This window comes from Aplidium turbinatum, chromosome 13 (assembly GCF_918807975.1).
Source record: "Aplidium turbinatum chromosome 13, kaAplTurb1.1, whole genome shotgun sequence".
Taxonomy (NCBI): Eukaryota; Metazoa; Chordata; class Ascidiacea; order Aplousobranchia; family Polyclinidae; genus Aplidium; species Aplidium turbinatum.
Genome location: NC_137484.1, coordinates 21,059,170 through 21,079,491, shown reverse-complemented (window position 1 = coordinate 21,079,491; position 20,322 = coordinate 21,059,170). Strand labels below are relative to the sequence as shown.

General features: G+C 36.9%; 1 protein-coding gene across 1 annotated transcript; it reads left to right on the top strand.

Annotated features, from left to right (window-relative positions):
- The first annotated feature begins 4,332 nt into the window (after positions 1-4,332).
- On the top strand, positions 4,333-18,154 carry LOC145782017 (uncharacterized). Its single transcript, XM_082593746.1, has 13 exons — positions 4,333-4,514; positions 4,899-4,973; positions 5,980-6,082; positions 6,829-6,937; positions 7,287-7,362; positions 7,510-7,611; positions 7,889-8,084; positions 9,080-9,169; positions 9,459-9,676; positions 10,200-10,350; positions 13,819-13,900; positions 14,237-14,327; positions 15,963-18,154. The coding sequence occupies exons 1-13, from the start codon at positions 4,436-4,438 to the stop codon at positions 16,364-16,366; spliced, it is 1,776 nt and encodes a 591-aa protein (XP_082449872.1). The 5' UTR covers positions 4,333-4,435; the 3' UTR covers positions 16,367-18,154.
- Positions 18,155-20,322: the final 2,168 nt, after the last annotated feature.

Below are 20,322 nucleotides of genomic sequence, written 5' to 3'. Positions count from 1 at the left end.
CTAAAAAAACATTTAGACTCTAAGTAAATGTATTGTATGTACAATAAATAAATATACTTCATAAACGAATGAATTTCAAATCTTTCAAAAAGTCATGCCTGCATCCAACACTTGTATCACACTAAAAGCACCATAAAGGTTAATGCTGATATTACGCATGTTGGAACTGAATTAAGATTATGCTGACTTGAAAACTGGGTGAAATAAAAAACGCAATATGGGTGAAGCAAAAAACAAAAAATACCTTAAAATTATCTTTAAAAGTCAAAGTTTGCGTCATTTGCTTCATACGTTGATCAATACAGAACTTTAATAAATATTTGATTCTAAGTCCACGCCATCTCAACTAAAAAGAAAACGTCGTTTTAACGTCTTGCGTTGATTTTTTTTCAGTCACCCAAGATAAAATTTGCAACAACATACGTAGGCGTGGACGTTGCCATAATATATAGTACATGCTATATAGCGTCGGCCACGCGTAGGCCTACCAATAAGCGTTGCAATAACTCGCCCTGCGCTGTACCCTTGAACGTACCCTTGAGGTGCACGTTTAATTTAAGCACGGCAGGTTTCAAGCATTTCTAAATTCAAAGCATTTACAGCTTTCAAAAGTTGGGTAGTAATCGACCCACCACAATTTACAAAACTCATTTTAAGTGATGAGGACTAGGGTGCATTTTTTCTGCACAGAATTTTCAATTTTGAGTTTCTTTGAGGTGTTTTGATGAAAGCAGAATGTTAGTTTGAAATGTATCGTTGAAAAAAGAATGAGATGTTTTAATGGTTAGGTGTTTGTGGCATCACAATTAGTTGAGAGGCAAAACGCGTGGCAGCGGCATGAACCAATATCCTTGTCATAGTGAACCGCATCGCGAGAATTTCAGTTTGTTTTTATTTCTGACCATCACAATGAAAAACAATATATGCCAAGCATAGCAGAGGTCTAGAAAAAGGTAGAAGCGACAAAAAGCTGACGTTATAACGTGCACGATACTTTCCAAACCAAGACAATCAAGAGAACAGATGATGCAAACTTTCTTCTTTCTACCGCTACAAGCGGTTATTGCATAGTTTTTGTATACTCACTAGATGGCCTTATAAGAGTCAGTGCGAGGATAAATGGTTTTAGCTAATATGTGCCAAACCACGCCAACAATCACCGTGAAGTTGATCGTGCAAGTTAAGATGTTTTCAAACAAAATCTAACTTAAAAAGATTTTGTTCAACGCACAAACGTGACAACGACAATGACGAATAAGTTCTCAAATAACCAAAAAATTTAAGTTATTTTGGCAGCCGATTGTAGCATCGAATAGACAGCGATAGACACGTGTTTCGCCCATGAGGCTGGGCTCATCAGTATCGCACCGTATTCTTGCCACTTGAGTAATCGACCGCCGCTTTACCAGTCAGTTTAACTCTTATCTTTGTGGAAAGAAAGAGCCAACAAAACCAGCAGGTGCCAGGGGTAGGTCAATGTGAAGAAAGGCGTTCTTCCCGGCTATCAACACAAGGCTGATTACTCACTAGCACAGCGAGCTGCAGTGACGCTTCGCTAACCAGAACGGTGTAGCTTCCACGCCAGCCATTGAGACCTCCAATTAAACGTTTAAGTTATTTTGGCAGCCGATTGTAGCATCGAATAGACAGCGATAGACACGTGTTTCGCCCATGAGGCTGGGCTCATCAGTATCGCACCGTATTCTTGCCACTTGAGTAATCGACCGCCGCTTTACCAGTCAGTTTAACTCTTATCTTTGATAGTAATCAGCCTTGTGCTGATAGCCGGGAAGAACGCCTTTCTTCACATTAACCAAAAAATTATTAATATTCGGAAACGCTTTGAGGTTACAATTAGGCCTACAGAGAAGCAAGAAAGACTTTAAGTTGTGGAGCAAGCCAACTAAGTTTTTACCGTAGATGACCACAAATGTAACTGAAGGAATAATACTGATAATAAATAAAGATTTATTTTATTTCTCAAAAACATTACCATAAACTTTTGAAGCCATGTCTTGAAAACGAAATGTTCGACCAACAAATCGCCCAAACTGTTCACTACTAACGATGTAACACTGTACAAGTGTATGGTTGATACTAAGTTGCACAACACCCAAGCATGTGTATTGTGAAACCTATTAACCGAGCCGCAGCCTACTTGTTTCATTAAATGAGAAAAAACATAGTTGAATGGCTGAAAATAAATAAAAATATTGCCAACCAGTTCAGATGTAGCAGCAGTTAGTTGTGTATTAAAAGTTAAATAGGCTATTACTATCATGAAAGGGTTTGTCTTAAATCGTTGAAGCTATGAAAGCAATGTTCAAATTTGCTAAGGCTGGCTATGGTTGCGGTTAGGAAATGTAATGTCAAAGCATATTTAGCCCCGGGCGTATTAGACTGGTTAGTCGAGTTTCTTAACACCACTATCCCTCCACTTGTAGTCACTTTTTTGCTATCTTCAATTAATAAAAATCATTCGTTTTGCAAAGATTAGTTTTGTACTTTTTCTGTCGTCATCATTACCATTATATATCAGATAACTTTAACTGCTAAAAGAATAGTGGAAAGTAAAATATAACAGACTGTTGCATTAAGAAATAATATTTTCAAAAAATAAAAAGTTCTAGAAATATTTGATTAAAAACGTAAAGTTGAGAAAGAATGAGGTTTGAATGAGATTTGCTGCCATTGCTTTAAAACAACTGAGGACGTGCTTAGCTTTCAGGTGCTAAGTTTTAAAACGGGTAACTTCAAAAGGGCTTGACCTGTTTAGAGGGGAGCCAGATTTTAGTCGATTGACAACAATTGATTGTGTTGTTTTGAGATGTATTATATTCTGGCAAAGCTATCCATGGACAGCTTTTCGAACCAACAGAGCAGTTCTCCAACAGATGGGCCAGGAACAGCAGATAATGAGATTTATAGAAATGCGGCAACTGAAGTTCTTGGGTCACAGCATAAGGAAAGGCGAACTTGAAGATTTATCTTTAAGTAGAAAAATAATAGGAAAACGGTCAAGAGGAGCTCAAAGATTCACATTTTTGCACAATTTTCAACCACAAATCAAAAACCACTAAAATTTGGCAAGACGCACGAGATCGATCAAACTGGAACATCATTGTACATCGAGGGCTGTATCAGCAATGATACCTACAGAGAGAGAGATATTCTGGCAAGATCTTGTCTGTCATATCCAATCTATGTTGGATAGTTGAAGATTTAGATTGTGGTTGTAAAAACAAGGAGACAATTACTACGTGCACTTTCAAGCACGTCAATAAGCATCTTGCTTATCCACTCCTGTGTACTTTCGGTAGGAGACGAACCATCTTACTTTCGTTCTTTAGACTCGAACTCTTGGTACTCAATAGCACAACAGAAGTGTGGACTCTCGGTGACACACCCAAACAAATTAAATAGCTACCACTGGCTTAAATTTACAGGAAGCAACTCGAAACCAGTTACAATATCCGGTACCAGCAACTAATCTTCCGGACACAAAACCAAAATTTCTGAAACCAAAATTTAAGTTTTGCAGAAAATGCCTACATAAAGCCTTGATTTAGTAATTTATTTCATTTTAATATCATTCAAGTGGAAGTGTTCTGCCACAGAATCAAAGAAGAAGATAGTTTGCAGCTTAAAATAAAGAAAACATCATCTTGCAGAGCCCATGTCATTAGCTACGTGCTAGTCGAACAAAATGACGTTCCGGTTATCAACATCGTGTATGCAATATCATAATTGCAGAAACAATAGTCTATCCTTACAGAAAGTTTAATTAGAATTGTGCTTCATAAAACCGAAAAAGAAGTTCGATCCGCTTTAATGTCCGCATCACCATGATAAACAATTATGCCAAACACGACAGAGGTATAGAAAAAGATAGAAGTGAATGGTTAGGCCAGTGATTCTCAACCAGGGTGCCATTTACGTTTCGCAAGGGTGCCGCAAGTTATTAGAGTAGCGTTATCAAATATGCGCCCAGCCATTGAAAGGATTTGCGTTAAAACTCAGCACAAATTTCGCACTGACTTCGTTTGAAACGAACTTCATTAGATTGTACATGATATGATACGGAGCTGTAGTTAGTTTTGTTTTTGCGAAAACTTTTTTCAAAATTATTTTTATTTAATGCAGAAACTTTATGGTTTGACTAATGGGTGCCGCCAAATTATTTGGCTGTTTGCAGGGTGCCGTAAGCCGAAAAAGGTTCAGAGCCACTGGGTTAGGCTATACTTCAACACATTATAACATTCTTTCACAGATGCTTATAGCATATCTACAGCAGCTGAATAAAGTATTATTTATTTGTTGTAGAGTGTAAACTACAATGATACTTGAATCTTAACTGTGGCCTATAAAAACCTGGATATGCTTTAAGCTGCGCCTAGTTTGAAACTAAGTAGCCTACGCTGCAATGAGTCAGTGAATGACGATGACATATTTTACAATGAATAGGCCTGTATGGTTTGGTCTATTTCTGACTTTATACTTAGCCTTCTTGACAAGTAAGTTGATTAATATGTAAGCTGACAAAAATAAGTTACCGTACGGTACTAAAATTATTGGCTTAGGTTAAAGATAAAAATTTATACTTGTTTTTGGCACTGAAAACATTCTGGTTAATTTAGATTCTGCAAACATCATTGGTGTCACTTACAGATGGTTAATTTATAAACTCTTTGAAGATGAACCAGCTTATACAATTTTGAAATTGTTATTGTTTGAAAGTCGCATTCATTTGTCTTATAAAAGTAACCATTCAAAATCGAACGTACGGTAGTTAACTATAACCCAAACACAACAACAATTGTTGTGTAAGGGAGTGCTGACATTAGGCCTACATGTGGTTAAAATAGGATGTAAAATAATCGATTGAAGATGATTTTCAGACGCAACAAAACGTCCTAAAATTACACCTCCTCTTCGGCTCAAGTCAGGGGAAACCCCTATTCAAGAACCTGGATGTAAGCTGGTTTTGTTTTTACATACATTTGTTATGTGTCAATGAATTATGCTTTTTTTGTCATGTGTTTTCAGAATATTTACCAACAGATTTAGTTTAGAAACATTACCACACCATTAGCCTGTAGGGTTATACTTCAACACATTATTAGTTTGTTAACGAGCCCCCAATATGTAGGGTTTTTAACTATCTTACTTCCCCAGTGTAGGGTTTGGCTATCTTATTGTTGTATTTTCTGTTTATAAAAAGAATAAATAAAAAGGATAATTTAAAAGAATATTGAGAGACTCTAAGTCTCTAATTAAAAAGGATAATTTAGGCTTTCTGTCTAGTCTAGGGGTATGACTTCCTACAAAAAAGCAAACGAATTAAAAAGAATTAAACATTTTTTATTTAAATCAAAGTTACAAATTCGGGAAATTGAAAAAACATCTAATTAATTTAATTTATTTTCAACCAGTGTCAGAATAGCGACATTCTCCAGTTGTGAATTTTAGTTCTCTCTCGTCGCCATACAAAATCTCTGTTTTATATATTTATGTTATCAGCATTTTCCAATTCCCCGCTTCTCTCATAATATGGTGCCTTTTTATCAGTAATAGCCTATCGTGAGAATTATTAAGCGAACCCAGTTACACAATTATATCGCTTCAGAAATACGTTTGTGGTGAGCTAATTCTGTGAGAGTGGCATTTCTGGGAAAGCTTGGCCTAGATTCCGTGAGAACAGAATTTAGGTTTTGAATTTGCAGCGTTGAAATGCATTTTGCAATTCTGATAAGTTTCGGTTAAATGTTAAAATATAAATTTGTTAGTTAAAACATGGTACATGTTACAAGCCTACCAACCATTCAAAAGTATAAATGTGGCTAGTTTCACTTACAGGTTTCAAAGAATTACGTTTGTCTGTGACAGTGCGTTAAGGTATTTTTTTACCAAAAGTTAAACTCTTCAATTTCTTAAATAGTTTTCAAGCTGTGTTTTAACGATTTGTTTTTATCATGACAGGGAAACACTGTCTCACAGATATAAAGGTGTCAGGAGCCTGGAAACAGCTGAGAAGTCCAGGATATCCAAAACTTCCTGGAAATCAAATGCAGTGTTCTTGGATGTAAGAATTTTACTCCATTTGTTTTGCACCAGAACGGGGGTTTCTAAAAATTCAAAATGTCCAAAGCGTTATCAAGAGTGTTACACAAAGGTGTTGCCAGATGTACATCCCGTACTTCTAAAATCTCCATATCTAGATTAGCCTATGTCTAGAGGTTGGTGATTTGGACAAAAGGAAGAAAAAGCTTTATGTCTAATCATGTCTCATATCGTGTCCTTTAGAGACACAGTACTTTCCGCAGGTATCGAACCGAGATTCTTTTGTAATTTGATGACGTGGTCAAAGCCCAACCACTTCTAGTTATTTTAAAATTTGTTCATGTTTTTAGCATCATACGACACTGTACTGATGTAATATACCAATGGCGCATTTGTTTCCGAGAATTGATCTCAGTTATCGCAGCACCACTTCCTAGACAAGGAGCATCCTGAAAGAGAAAAAGGAGCAAATCCCTTGCCAAGCTCCTTCTCTTGTCTTATTTTGTATCACGATTGTGACCAGTCGACGACTTTTAACTGTTTTTGTTTTCGTTGGAAAACTTACAGTTACGCCATTCAGGACAAAACCTAAAAGAACAACTGTCAGGTTTTCTTTGGCCTACGACCCGACTTTTCAGGTCGTATGCCTGAAAAGCTGCTGTTGGTGTTATGATAATGACATGAGGTGATTCCATGGACCGTGGTAGTCGGATCAGGGCCGCGGTTTGTGCAACCCTGTATTAAGTCAAATAAATGTTTTCTACTCAGAATTGAAGCGCCCATCGGATGGAGAGTGGCTATCGCTTTCAAAGACTTAGATATGGCCTATCCTGCTGGCGATGGAATATACAAGTCTTGTAGGTCGGCCTATGTTAATGTGAGTAAAACATTGCTATACATTGGACGCATGGATATTGGATAAATGCCTTTGAGACTCATCATCTGTACAGAAGTCTAAGTGAAAATTAAAAAAAATTGGTTGATTTTAAATCATTTTTTTACTGTTATGTCATTGCTTGAACCGTCAATGTAACTGCAAACACTGAACAGAGGGCTTATAGTGGGCAAACTCAAGCTCAAACATTTAAGCTTAGGTACCATGCAATTAATAACGTCTGTTTTTTATTGCGTTTTTAGCATTTGTATTTAATATTTGGCTTACCTTATGTTTTGTACCGTTAGCCTAATCTACGACTTCTGACAATGCATGTTGTTGTTTTTGGAAGGTTGTCGATGTGCTTGCTCAAAAGTCTCAAGGAAAATTTTGCGGCAAGAAAGGCCCTGGAGATTATGTTTCTTTGGGTGAGAAGTTTCTATGTTTCCTTAAGCATAAAGAAAAGTTCATTTTTGCATAATCTGCGTGATTTGTTTATATTATATAGCGCCTATAAGCTATAATGAGTAGCTTTTATGGCTCAGTCAGTTATCAGTGGTTGTGTGGAATTACAGGCAGTAAGCTGCGTATTGACCTCCAAACGGACAAGTCTACAACTCTATACAGAGGATTCATTATCACGTATAGAGCAGTTAGAGTCACACCTGGATTTAGAGGTAACCTACAATATTTGTAGTTGTTGGCTACACAATAAAATAAATTAGTGACATGAAGTTTAAATTGGACTTGATGTTTCGGCTTTGGGCCGCATTTGAGCTTAAGCAATTAAAAAATTAAGGGAGATATGTGCTCAATGCGTATAATTTTGTATGTAAGTGAGTTTGGTTTTGCAAGTTGATGCACAAAACTTGTTTTTGTCTATTTTAGACTTTCAGTTGGCTGCATGTTCTTGTTCAGGTTCGTTACGGAATAAATTAATCTTTGTTTCAACAGCTGCACGTCGATTTAGCTCTCCATCTGACTCGAACCCTGGAAAAATAAATATCAACCAATTCAAGTCCACTCAGCAACGCCTCATCAAGTCATCAGGGAGGCCACAAGGCTCCCAAAGATATGGACCAGGGCCCAAGAAGCCAGTGTACGCTTCGGACATCAGAACTCTTCCTAAAGAAGCTTTAACAACAACAGCGTAAGAGTTGCTTGATTGAGAGAACCTTTTTCCACTTTGAAAGCTTATAGCTTGCTGTAAAAGAGAAAGTCTCTTTGAAATCTTGACCCTGACAGTTTCGCATACTTGTATTGTATAGGCATGGACTTCTAAATAGTAGAATCTGGACTGGAAACGCAGTGGACAACAGTAGGCCAAACAGTTGGTACAACAGTTGGCCAACAGTGGGCCAACAGGGTTAGTTACTTGGCTGTTGGCCCACTGTTGGCCAACTGTTGTACCAACTGTTTGGCCTACTGTTGTCCACCGCGTTTCCAGTCCAGATTCTACTATTTAGAAGTCCATGGTAGAGGCTTTCAACCACTGTCGCAGACCCGGTTATGGAACTTGATAAACTGGAGCTTTCGCTTGTTGTTGAATTGTGGATATAAATTTTCCCATCCACTAGTCGCCGCTGAATAGAAAAAAATTGTCCTCAAAGTATATTGCTTAACATGATCCGGGAGTTAAACCAGCGTTGCTTATTCCTACAGTTTCTTCATTCATGAAGTGCGAGAGTTTTTCCAAGGTAGACCGATAGGTGATATGTATGAATCCGTTTATGAAGACCGTGTATATCATATTCATATTCACAAGCGTATACTATACAAGACCATATCTTCACTTTCAAAATTTGACAGAAGCTTGGCTTATTTTGAATTTTTACATGTTGAGGAGCAAAATTGTTAGAGTGCCGAATCGATTTAATTAAAAAAAATCCAGACCCAAAAATGAAAAAACTAAACTCATCTTTAGTACACGTTTTGAAATCTTATATCTTTCTTCAATGTTACAACTGTAGCAAACCTCGATCATGGAGGATCATAACAAGCGATTTCATGTCACTATATTAATAGTTTCTACTGCAAATGATCAAGCTGCAATGCAGCATAGTGTGTAAGGTACAAGTCAAGCCCGAACTAATGTATCGATACTTTGATAAATTCTTTTTAAGTCATGGTCAATTTGTTGTACAGGCCCATTGGTGACTGGATAGGTGGACGCCCCACGGCCAGAAGACCTTCAAGAAGAGAAGGGGTGGAAGGGGCAAAATTTAAGCCCAGAACGTAAGAAAATTATTAACAAAAATTAAACCTAAAAACGTTTCTGGATCTGAAACAAGAGCAAAAGTTAAGTTTTTTTGTATAAATAAAATCAGAAAGTGCAAATAAGTTTATGTAAAGATTTATACAATGTAGGCTATTCAGGTCCATGTTTGAAGCACAAATTTACTCGAACTAAACCACAAACTCAGTGCCAACCCAAACTCAATACGAAATCCTTACCCGTCTTACAACTATAGCCGTTAGTTCATTAGTCACCGTGTGTAAATTTCTGTTGCTTTTGTATATTCAGTAGAACTTCAAAACCTTTAGTCGAGGGAAACCGAATCTCAGCAAAGAATCAGCGTCGAAAAAACAATGCTCAGCGTTTGGACGAAGACGCAGGGGGAAAGATACAAGCGACCCCAGCATCATCACTTGACAACGGCTGGAAAGGCTCTAATAACCCTGAAAATTCTCTCCCTACTCCTAGATATTTTGGGGAGAACATTCAACCAGGCAACCCAGCAGGTCATTGATTATGAGTACTGCAACAACGAAGCCCTTTTAAACTTTTAAGCATTTTTAAAGATTTTGTAAACTCAAGTAATGTGATTCACAGAAAACAAAATCTCTGACACAGTAATGCATATAGACTGGAGTTATATGCAACTTGTTCACTAACAGTTGTTCTAAATTACTTAGACGCTATAGCTAAAAAAACACCTTATCAACAATTTAAAACGATCGTGCAATCATATTTCTTCAGACAAACTTTCATGCAGAAAAAGTTTGTTTAACCAACATCAGCAATGCTTAAGAAATTATTGAAAATAAATTACTACGCACAAATAACATGTTACAGTGAGTAAATCCATTGGTTGGCAGATTAGTAGGCCAGCACATGCGATCGAGATGTTACTATCAGTCTTTGTGTTGGATACGTTGTGAAAAAATATCGTGATGCGAATCATTTTGAATCTGACACAAAATACGAATTATTAAATGATCTCTGAGTTAGTGGCCTACTGATGTCCTGCTGTGACTTATTTAGTTCCTCAAGGCAACAATGATGAACCCAGACAACCTCCACAAAACTTCGTAGTCGTTAAGGAAGAAGGAATCTCCACAATTCATCTCATTATCATTGTAGTTGGACTGATTGGATGCATTCTACTTGTTGCCTCTATTTTCTTGATTAAACAGTAAGTAAACTGAAATCATTTTTAACAATTGCTTAGCATTGTGATCGGTGGTGGGATTCGGCTGGTTCGCACCGGTTTGCGCAGACCTATTTCTAAAAGTAAAAAGAATGCAGAACCGGTTCCTGACCAACTGTTTCGAGTGGATCTAACATAATGGTAGGCACTTTAACATGCAGATATCCAATCCAGCACGAACCAATCAGAAGCTACGCTGTTTGTGACGTCATCAAGATTGCGTTGAGAAAGAACAAAGGAAAAACGCAAATTCTAGCTAAATTAAGTCATCGCTTTGCCATCGGTTGGCTTGGCGCAGAGGGTTAGGGCGGTGGTAGGCTAGTCATTTCATTGACGTGGGTTTGATTCTCACCACTGCTATAGCTCTTTTTTCTTCTGTAATTACCGAACAAAGTTCAAAGTAATAATCAAGTCTCTGGCTGAATGCTGGAGAATGGTCACAATTGGACAGACAACGTAACATCTGGTTGGTTCGTGGTGGATTGGATATCTGCATGTTAATTAAAGTGCCTACCTAACATAATCACCGTATGAAGGGTTGCCAGGTGTGGATAATTTTAATCAAAGCAAACCGGTTGTTTTAAATTAGATTGAATCCCACCGCTGGTTTGGATTTATAATGGGAATATTTATCATCAATTGACTGACAGAAGCAGCTTTTGAGAACGATGTGGCAAGAACTAGTGGTGCGTACTGATGAGCCCAGCCTCATGGGCGAAACACGTGTCTATCGCTGAGTTCTCGCTACACTCGACTGTCGAGAAACATCAAAATATTTATCTTTTTATTTTCAACCACTGATGCAAACCCGGTCAGCAAGATTTCAGCTTGAAGTTCAAACTTGTTGTCTGAACAAGATTATATTCATTAAGAACAAAGGTGGGCAGTAACTAGTTACAAAAGTAACTAGTTACTGTAACTAGTTACTTTTTGAGTAACTGTAACGGTAACTTCGTTACTATTTTCCAAAAGTAACGAAACGCGGTAACTAGTTCCTATTTTAGCACTTTTTCAACAGTTACAAGTTACTTTTGTATTGAAATTTCTGTTTCTAATTGCTGTCCATTTCTCTGCACATGTTTGTGTCATGCTTTCTGCGTGTTTGCTGCGCGTTGCGCAATAATGCATTCTTATCGCAGCTGTATCGGAGCAGCATTGCCCATGCGCGGCGCTCTTGTTTTGTGATCTTATGGAGCAGGATTGCCATATTGGCGAATTCATCGCCAAAATCCAGAAATCTGGCGATTTTTTAAGACGTTTGGCGATTTGACTCTTTTTTAGCGCTTTTTGAGAACTGATTTGGCTAAATTAATTGCTTTTGGTGATTGATCAATATGTGACTTTCTATGCAATGTTTAGCAAAAGTGTTTGGCAACACTTGATAGCTCAGTTCATGCTTGTCGTGTAGAGGTGTACAGGAGCCGTAGTTTTGGAGTATTTAGAACCCGGAGTCTCGGTGTTACGTTTAGTGTTCGAAACCTTATTACATCATTGTTTTCTCGATTCAAAATCGGAAGTCAATGTCTAAGTAACTTCGAGTCATAGCAGGGAAAACAAATTATTTTCTTTGTTTCGAGCATTTAAAGAAAATATAGTTTCCGGAGAGAGTTTGCTTTTTTGTACCAAAAACAGGCAAAACACAACAATACCACAGGGTTGAGCATTACAACAATATATTTTACATATTTACAAGTAGTTTAACAGTCAAACGTTTTCGGCTTAACTTAAGCCCTCATCAGGAATCTGAAAATATGTAGGCCTATAAATTGCAATAAATTTAAACTTTTTGAAAGTAACTCTAACTAACTGACTATAAGCATCAAGAAACACGCAACGATTATAAGCAATGGTGTGGAAAACAGACAGACGGAAAACAAATTACATTAGGAAATAGGAACTGCGTAACTAGAAAAGAATTTGCACCACAGGGTGCGTGATACATCTAACAAATGTTGAGGAGAATGGATGCGCCTCCCGCAAATAATTGTTTGTTTAAATTTGGATTAGCCTACAGCGTTTATGTTGAGATTTATGAGTAACTGAAAGTAACTAGTAACTGTAACTAGTAACTGTAACTAGTAACTGTAACTAGTAACTGTAACTAGTAACTGTAACTAGTAACTGTAACTAGTAACTGTAACTAGTAACTGTAACTAGTAACTGTAACTAGTAACTGTAACTAGTAACTGTAACTAGTAACTGTAACTAGTAACTGTAACTAGTAACTGTAACTAGTAACTGTAACTAGTAACTGTAACTAGTAACTGTAACTAGTAACTGTAACTAGTAACTGTAACTAGTAACTGTAACTAGTAACTGTAACTAGTAACTGTAACTAGTAACTGTAACTAGTAACTGTAACTAGTAACTGTAACTAGTAACTGTAACTAGTAACTGTAACTAGTAACTGTAACTAGTAACTGTAACTAGTAACTGTAACTAGTAACTGTAACTAGTAACTGTAACTAGTAACTGTAACTAGTAACTGTAACTAGTAACTGTAACTAGTAACTGTAACTAGTAACTGTAACTAGTAACTGTAACTAGTAACTGTAACTAGTAACTGTAACTAGTAACTGTAACTAGTAACTGTAACTAGTAACTGTAACTAGTAACTGTAACTAGTAACTGTAACTAGTAACTGTAACTAGTAACTGTAACTAGTAACTGTAACTAGTAACTGTAACTAGTAACTGTAACTAGTAACTGTAACTAGTAACTGTAACTAGTAACTGTAACTAGTAACTGTAACTAGTAACTGTAACTAGTAACTGTAACTAGTAACTGTAACTAGTAACTGTAACTAGTAACTGTAACTAGTAACTGTAACTAGTAACTGTAACTAGTAACTGTAACTAGTAACTGTAACTAGTAACTGTAACTAGTAACTGTAACTAGTAACTGTAACTAGTAACTGTAACTAGTAACTGTAACTAGTTACATTTTTGAAATCGGTAACTGTAACGGTAACTCAGTTACTATTTTGGCCAAGTAACTGTAACTGTAACTCAGTTACTTTTGAAAGTAACTTTGCCCACCTCTGATTAAGAATCAAAGAATACAAAACGGCTTTTCATAAGGATGCTCAACTAGCAACTGCACACTCTGAGAGTTGAAGCATTGTACTTTCATCTCTTGCTTGTTTGTCCATGGACATGGGTGTTACTCCATTGAGCGACTGGGGCGGTAACATTCTTCTTCAGCGACTTAAAAGAAAGTATAAAAAAATTAACGGCAGAGTTTTGACTTCACACAGCTTCAATCTGAATGATGACTTAAGACTTTGAGGGAAACGTACTTTGTTGCAGTTTTATAAATTACAGCATAGTTGTTATTACAATTAAAATTTTCTGTTACGTTTGCTGAATTAACAATTCCTGGAAACTGTATATTTGAGCAATCTTATTCGGACGTCTGTAAATTTTCAGATAAAAATCTTAGTTTTTGTTTTAGTTGCTATTGCGATAAAAAGCGACGAAGAAAGAGAGAACGAAAAAAGCAAGAAGACGAGCAGGAAGAATCTTCTCAATGCATGGTGCTGAATGGAAAATAAAGCTGAAATGCATATTACCACTGTTATCTGTGACTTTATATAAATTCCCCTATGTAAAGGGAAAAGTTCAATAATTTTTGCATTAACCCAGCATTTGGCAACACTTTTTTCTTGACGACTAAACTAAAATTTTCAATGAATTTGGAAAACCGAAAGTAGTTTTAGAAAATAAATTCCAGTCTTATCGTGAATATTAACTTAGCAACTTACAAAGTTAATGTGAATGTAGAAATTTATTGGATATTGCTTCGTTTAAGCCTACCCGTTCATGGTCATCGTAAGTCATAGTTTCTAATTGAATCTTGGAAATATTTACAGGACCGGAAGATGTCGCTGCCGGGCATGTCAAGGACAAATTCAATGCATTCCCTTCAATCAATGCAGTCGTCACATGGAACTGAACTGCAAGGTGAACATAATACAACAGATGAAGTTACACGTGATACAAAAACTACTAGGAAGGCTTAGAAACGAACACATACCTTAATCATAGTTTTATTATTTTGAAATTAAACTAATTGATTCATTGACTAGCCCAACACTTGAATCGTTTGTAAACTTTTAATTTTGCCCCCAACAAAAAGGTAACCGAATGAATTAAATAAATTTAGTAAGCAATAAATACTATTAATACTACAAAAAGTGCTCAATGCCAAGCAAAAAAGCAAAGCAGAGCAAATTACATCAAATTTTGATATTAGGGGAAGGTTTGGTTAGTTGAGCCGGGTAACGGTTGATCCATCCTGTTTTATCGCAACGTCGGGCATGATTAGTCAACCGTTTAATAACGAAAATATGGAAAAACGTGAAGTCCATCAGCACATGTAGTTTTAGGGATTTTCTACAAGCAGAAAAATTGTGAAGCAGTTAAATGTAAAATGGTAGGTAAAAGTAGTTTTGAGAAAAATAAGAAATGTGTTATTTTTTCCTACGATGTTTCATCGTTGTCTTAATCGAAATTCTGGGATAGGTAAAGGTATCTTACTCTTTGTTTTAGTAGTTCTCGTTGCTTGATTAGCCAGTTGGTTATTGGCAATTTTTCATGAATTTTGAAAATGGCGGCGATGTTAACAGTTGAGCCACTTGCAATGTTCACGGTTGAGCCATGTCTTTGTCATAAGGAATGTAGTTTATGTGCCGATGGTCCTTACGTACTGTCTTAATTTTGTTGTACCGTACTATGCGTAGAACTGGTGGCGTAGCCGGGGGGTGGTCCACTGCCCCCTTAAACTTCCATAAAAGTAATTCTTTCTGTAATGCACCAGTTTGAAGGTAATTTTTTTAGCACTCCTCCCCTTATATTTTTCTATAGCAACGCCACTGGTTGCTAATGTTCGTTTTCTTCACAAACCTCGCGAAATCGTTTCAGAAAGGTAAAAGCACCTTCGTCAAAGTTTCCTATTCAATGATTCTCAGTGTTTTCAGTGATATAAATTTCTGTTCGTTCAGTTTTCACTGTTATTTCATTTTAAGACACTAGACACAATACACAGTTTAAATATTTCTTGATTGTTTATTTGCAAGATGTTCAAGAGAAGAGTTTATTGTGTTTGATGCAGATTGAGCTCTCTTTTGGGATATCTTTTGGAAGTGAAATCATAGTGGATCAACCGTGAACAATGGGTGGCTCAACCGTGAAATTTAGGGTATCATTTGAGCCGGCTGAATTTCAATTTCAAAATGCCGATAAATGATATAAATCGGGGTCAGTCGCAAACACAAACATGCTCACAAGAACCGCAAAAGACTGAAATTTATCATGATGGATTCGGATTTTTGGTAAAGTTTGTCGTTAAATTTTTATTGCAGAAACATCGATTTCTGACTCAACTAACTACACCTTCCCCTACTTTTTAAAACCTCCACAACCTGTTTCACCCTAAAAAGGAGATCATCAGAAGGTCCTTATTCAAATAGATTCAATTTAGATGATCTCCCTTTTGGGGAAAAACAGGTTGTGGAGGTTTTAGAAAGTAATAACTATATTTGATGTAAATAAATTGAGTAATTTTTTATGAGAGTTAATTAAGTTTCTTTCATCCAGATCCTCACTTCTCTCCTCATTCCATGTCACGACATCCCTCAAGATTTGGCCTAGGAGATCACCTCCCTGGTTGCAGGAGCACGTCTCGTCATCAGGCGCTTGTTGCCAAACACGAAGCAATATATCGTAACCATAGAGTAGTTATGACGCAACAACGACATCATCATCATCATCATCACGGTATGAAACGTCATCCATCCCAGCATCGGCCGTCCCAAAGAAGAGTCCATAACCGACCTCTTCCCCCACTTCCCAAACAGGAAAAAGAAAAAAAGCAAGTTGAAGTCGATGAGGACTATTGCAGTGGAAGTGATGAGGATCCGGATGTGACTCCCATGCGGAGGGAGTTAAGTCCCTGGGAGATCGAACAACAAAAGAACAGATATCGTAACAAACGCGCGTGACAATTATGACGTCAACAACTATCTTTTTCGTCACTAATCTGCAATATACAAAAAGAGATGCGTTTTTTTTTAAGTTTCTTGTATTTTCCAAGCAACGAACTGCAAATTAATATACTAAAGTTGAACATTTTTAATCTACCCACACTTACAGTCATACATACAAAGCACTGTAGCTTAAAAGTTGTGAATAAATAGCAGCCTACGTTGCTTGTGAATTAAAACTTTGCTATGGCCAATGATAACACATACAATGTTTAGGTTTTGTTATTGATAGGGAGACAATGAAACGACCATACGGTCTACTAGTCATTTGACACCCTGGAAAGAATAGTTTGAGTTATGAAACTAATCAACGATTTAACCAAATCGGTTACAATCAATGTCTATAGCCAACACATGTTTTGTTTCTTAAAGTTAAATGTCATTTACAAAAAAAAAAAATTCAGATTTCATATGTTCTACTGCAGGGATCACCTAATTATGGGCCAAGATGTCAGTTGTTTAGGCCCCCTGACTGTAGGCTGCTTGCATGTCTGCAACAAAGCTAATCAAACACGAGACCTTGCAAAATACAATTCTTTGTGGATAACCGGCACATCACATGAGCAAAAAAGCCAAACAATCATGCTTTCATTGGAGGCCATCTCTAAATTAACGGTTCTTAACTTATAGATTGGGATCCAAATTTGGGTCGCCCAGCCGCTTGAATGGACATCAGAGAATTTGTTGCATTTAAGTAAATGAAGCAATACAGAGCACTTGTTCTGACTTCATTAAAATTCAGCATCAAACGTAACAACCATACGGTCTGTGCTGGACTGCTGGTCCATCTATCAGCCGTCTGGCTACAATGATAAAATAATTATTTTTCTACAATTTGCAAGTGGGCCTCTTGGTCGCTTCCAGCACAATATGTTTCACTGGGGTTTGTGTGACTCAACGGCTTGCGCTTGTGGCAAACCTCATACAGCACAGCGCATTATACATCATTGTTCAATCTGGCGACCAACAAGACGTGTGAACCTAATAGATCCCAACATTGATGCAGTGCACTGACAGCAGCAGTTGAGAGATGCTGCCTGAATTGCTGCCTCATAAGCAACAAGAAGAAGATCGCTATGAACATACGTATACTAATGCAAATGCAGTACGGTAGCCTACATATAAATTCTTTTTTGCTAGTACATCAAAGCCAACTCTGATAGTTAGAGTTCTGGGTGAAATAGACGGGAAAGCAAAGTAATCCACCTTCGCGTCGACTTGTAAGTGTTTGTTTTCAACAAACGTGATTTGGATGGTTTCGAACCTGTCATTTTAACCATTGTTTCGACAATCTCACTATTCGGTTATGCCGCTAAAGTGTCAAGTGATGGTTCTGCGTAGCTACGAGATATGTTTCTTTAGTTTTATTATCCAGTGCAAGCAAGAGCGATAGAACATAAAATCAAACAACTTCTTTGTAAAAAAAAGTGAGCCACAAAGTTGTGAACTCCTGCATCCTAGTAAACTTAGTTCAATAATTTTTGTCTGGGTATTTTAACTTGCTGTGTCATTATTATGTGAAAAATGCTTTAGAGGAAATGGATATAAATCGATCAAACTCACAAGCAGGACTTGTTTGTGGAGCTCTTTCTACCAATTTTTCACCTGATTAAAGTGCAAAAGTAGGCTACAGTCTGTGACTGCTGTTGATTTTATGCTTGTGTACTTAGCTTCGATAAAAAATGTTATGATGCATTGCATTACATATAAAATCTACTTTGCTTATGTACGAATACATGTGCTGCAACGAAAGCCCCGTTAAGAACAAGCATAGGAGATCCAAAACTTGGACATAGCAGATCCAAATTATGGACATAGGAGATCCAAAACCATGCTCATCAAAACTGAAAAGATATAGCTTGTAGGCAAAAAGGATCAACAAACCTTGCTGTTTCCAGTCAAATTGCTTCTTTTATAATAAAAAAATGAAGTTTTAAATGTGACATAAACAGTTAAAATAATGCACATTGAACATTAAAGCAACGTAGGCCTATGTGATACAAACAATGAAGTCTTTGCGACTTTTTTTCTTAGATTGTTAATGGGATGTGAGAGTTTGTAACGTCATTAAGACCCCAATCGAACGAAAATAGAAGACACCATACTCGAGTTTTTCCCTTGGTTGGAATCATCAGTGATGCATATCCACGTGTCTTGAGCGGGAGTCGCTACCAACAATCTTGGTAACGACTAGAACATCACACGCCCAGGGCGAAAGAGAAAATTGAATTGAGTCCTGTCTTTGTCATGAGTTACCATGGGGGGTGGGGAGACAGGTTATACCTGGGACTGGTATATAAGTCCCCCCCACCCCCCTTGGTAACTCATGACAAAAACAAGACTCAATTCAATTTTCTCTTTCGCCCTGGGCGTGTGATGTTCTAGTCTTTTCCAACAATCTTAGGCTGTTGGTGGAAAGAATTTTTAGCAGACACTGAGGACAGTGATAACTATGTAACAATCTCTATAGCTTGCTTAATCACGCAAGGCAACACTGGTCGATCGAGGCTATTTTAGCTCTTCAAGTAACAAAAGCAATCTATGATGAGACTGTTAAACTTTGGAATTGCGTGACTTAAAAAGATTGTAGGCTACTGCAGATAAACTATAAAATACAGCATGGCAAAAATTGTTTGCGGAATTGCTTGAGTGATAACAAAAACATCATTGAACTGATTTTGTGTCTATTCCAACGCTTTAGAAAAGTTTCAAAACACTTCTAAATAACTCTCTTAAATTCTTAAATTAATTTAAATTGTTTGTGGCAATGTCTACCCGATAATCATGGCAACCTTTATATAGAAAGTTATGTCTAGAACTTGGGAAGTTTGATTTACTGCATATTTTTAATCTAGTTAAGTTTTCCTACTGCTTCCATTCGCTACCGCTTTGAATGCACCACAAAAGCAGGTTTATGTTATCTACAAAAAAGTTTGTGCTCACAGAGTAGTAAGCCTAGTCTTAGACGAGAGTCGTTACTTCTATACGGTAACTGGTTTGACAGCCTTTGTAACAGATTGAAGAATGGTCATTGCTGTTATCATGGAAAAACATACATCGTTTGTATTATGAAATTGATGCATACTTGAAGGCAATAATTTGAAGAATTTGTGATAAAATGTAAAATCCTTAAGTTTGGTTTCCAATTGTGATTAATCATGCAAAGAAAATGCGTTTAATCACCGAAAACCACCAGCACAATAAACATAACGTAAAGAGCACCATCTTAGTTTGAGTAGAAAAGAATTGTAAAAATGTCAAATTAAACCTTGTCTTCGAGCAAAAACCTTCAAAGCTTCGCAAAACACAAGACTTAATATTAAATAAGTTTTATTTTCTGCTTAGCTTTATGCTGAAGTTGTGTAACATTTTTGTTCTCTTTGCAACAACAATTATATACTCTATTCTCTATTACAAACTAAGTGAAAAAAGAATGTTTAATAACCAAGAATATATTGGGACAGCTAAGAAAATTGTTATGCAAATGATGACAGGAAAATGTTTAGCATAGCCAAGGCATTTTTTCAAGAGCTAAAGGAGAAATGAATAAACGTCACAGAATTTTAAAGTCTCAACTGCTTTGCCCGGAGGGTCAAACCAGTTGACAAATTACTCTGCACAAGTAAACTAGAAGCTAAAATTAAAATTTTAAGACGTTTTTATGAACTTGACTTGGCACTTGTTCAAGCTAGGTTCGCTTGCACCAGCTCAGTGGTCGAGCGGCTATCGCCTTCGGCTCTAGTGCTAGTAGGTCTAGGATCGATTCCACGTCGGGTCATACCGAAGACTTTATAAACGGCACCGATAGTGTTCTTTCTTGGATAACTCTGGTGATAATTTGATGATATCCTGAATATGATGCAAGTTAAAACAATCGCTAAAAGACCTTAGCAGTTGTAGAGCGACAATAAAGC

Coding starts and splice junctions, on each gene's coding strand:
- LOC145782017 (XM_082593746.1), top strand. CDS start 4,436: ATGACGATGACATATTTTACAATGAATAGGCCTGTATGGTTTGGTCTA. Junction 7,363..7,509: donor TGGAGATTATGTTTCTTTGG/GTGAGAAGTTTC, acceptor GTGGAATTACAG/GCAGTAAGCTGCGTATTGAC. Junction 8,085..9,079: donor GAAGCTTTAACAACAACAGC/GTAAGAGTTGCT, acceptor TTTGTTGTACAG/GCCCATTGGTGACTGGATAG.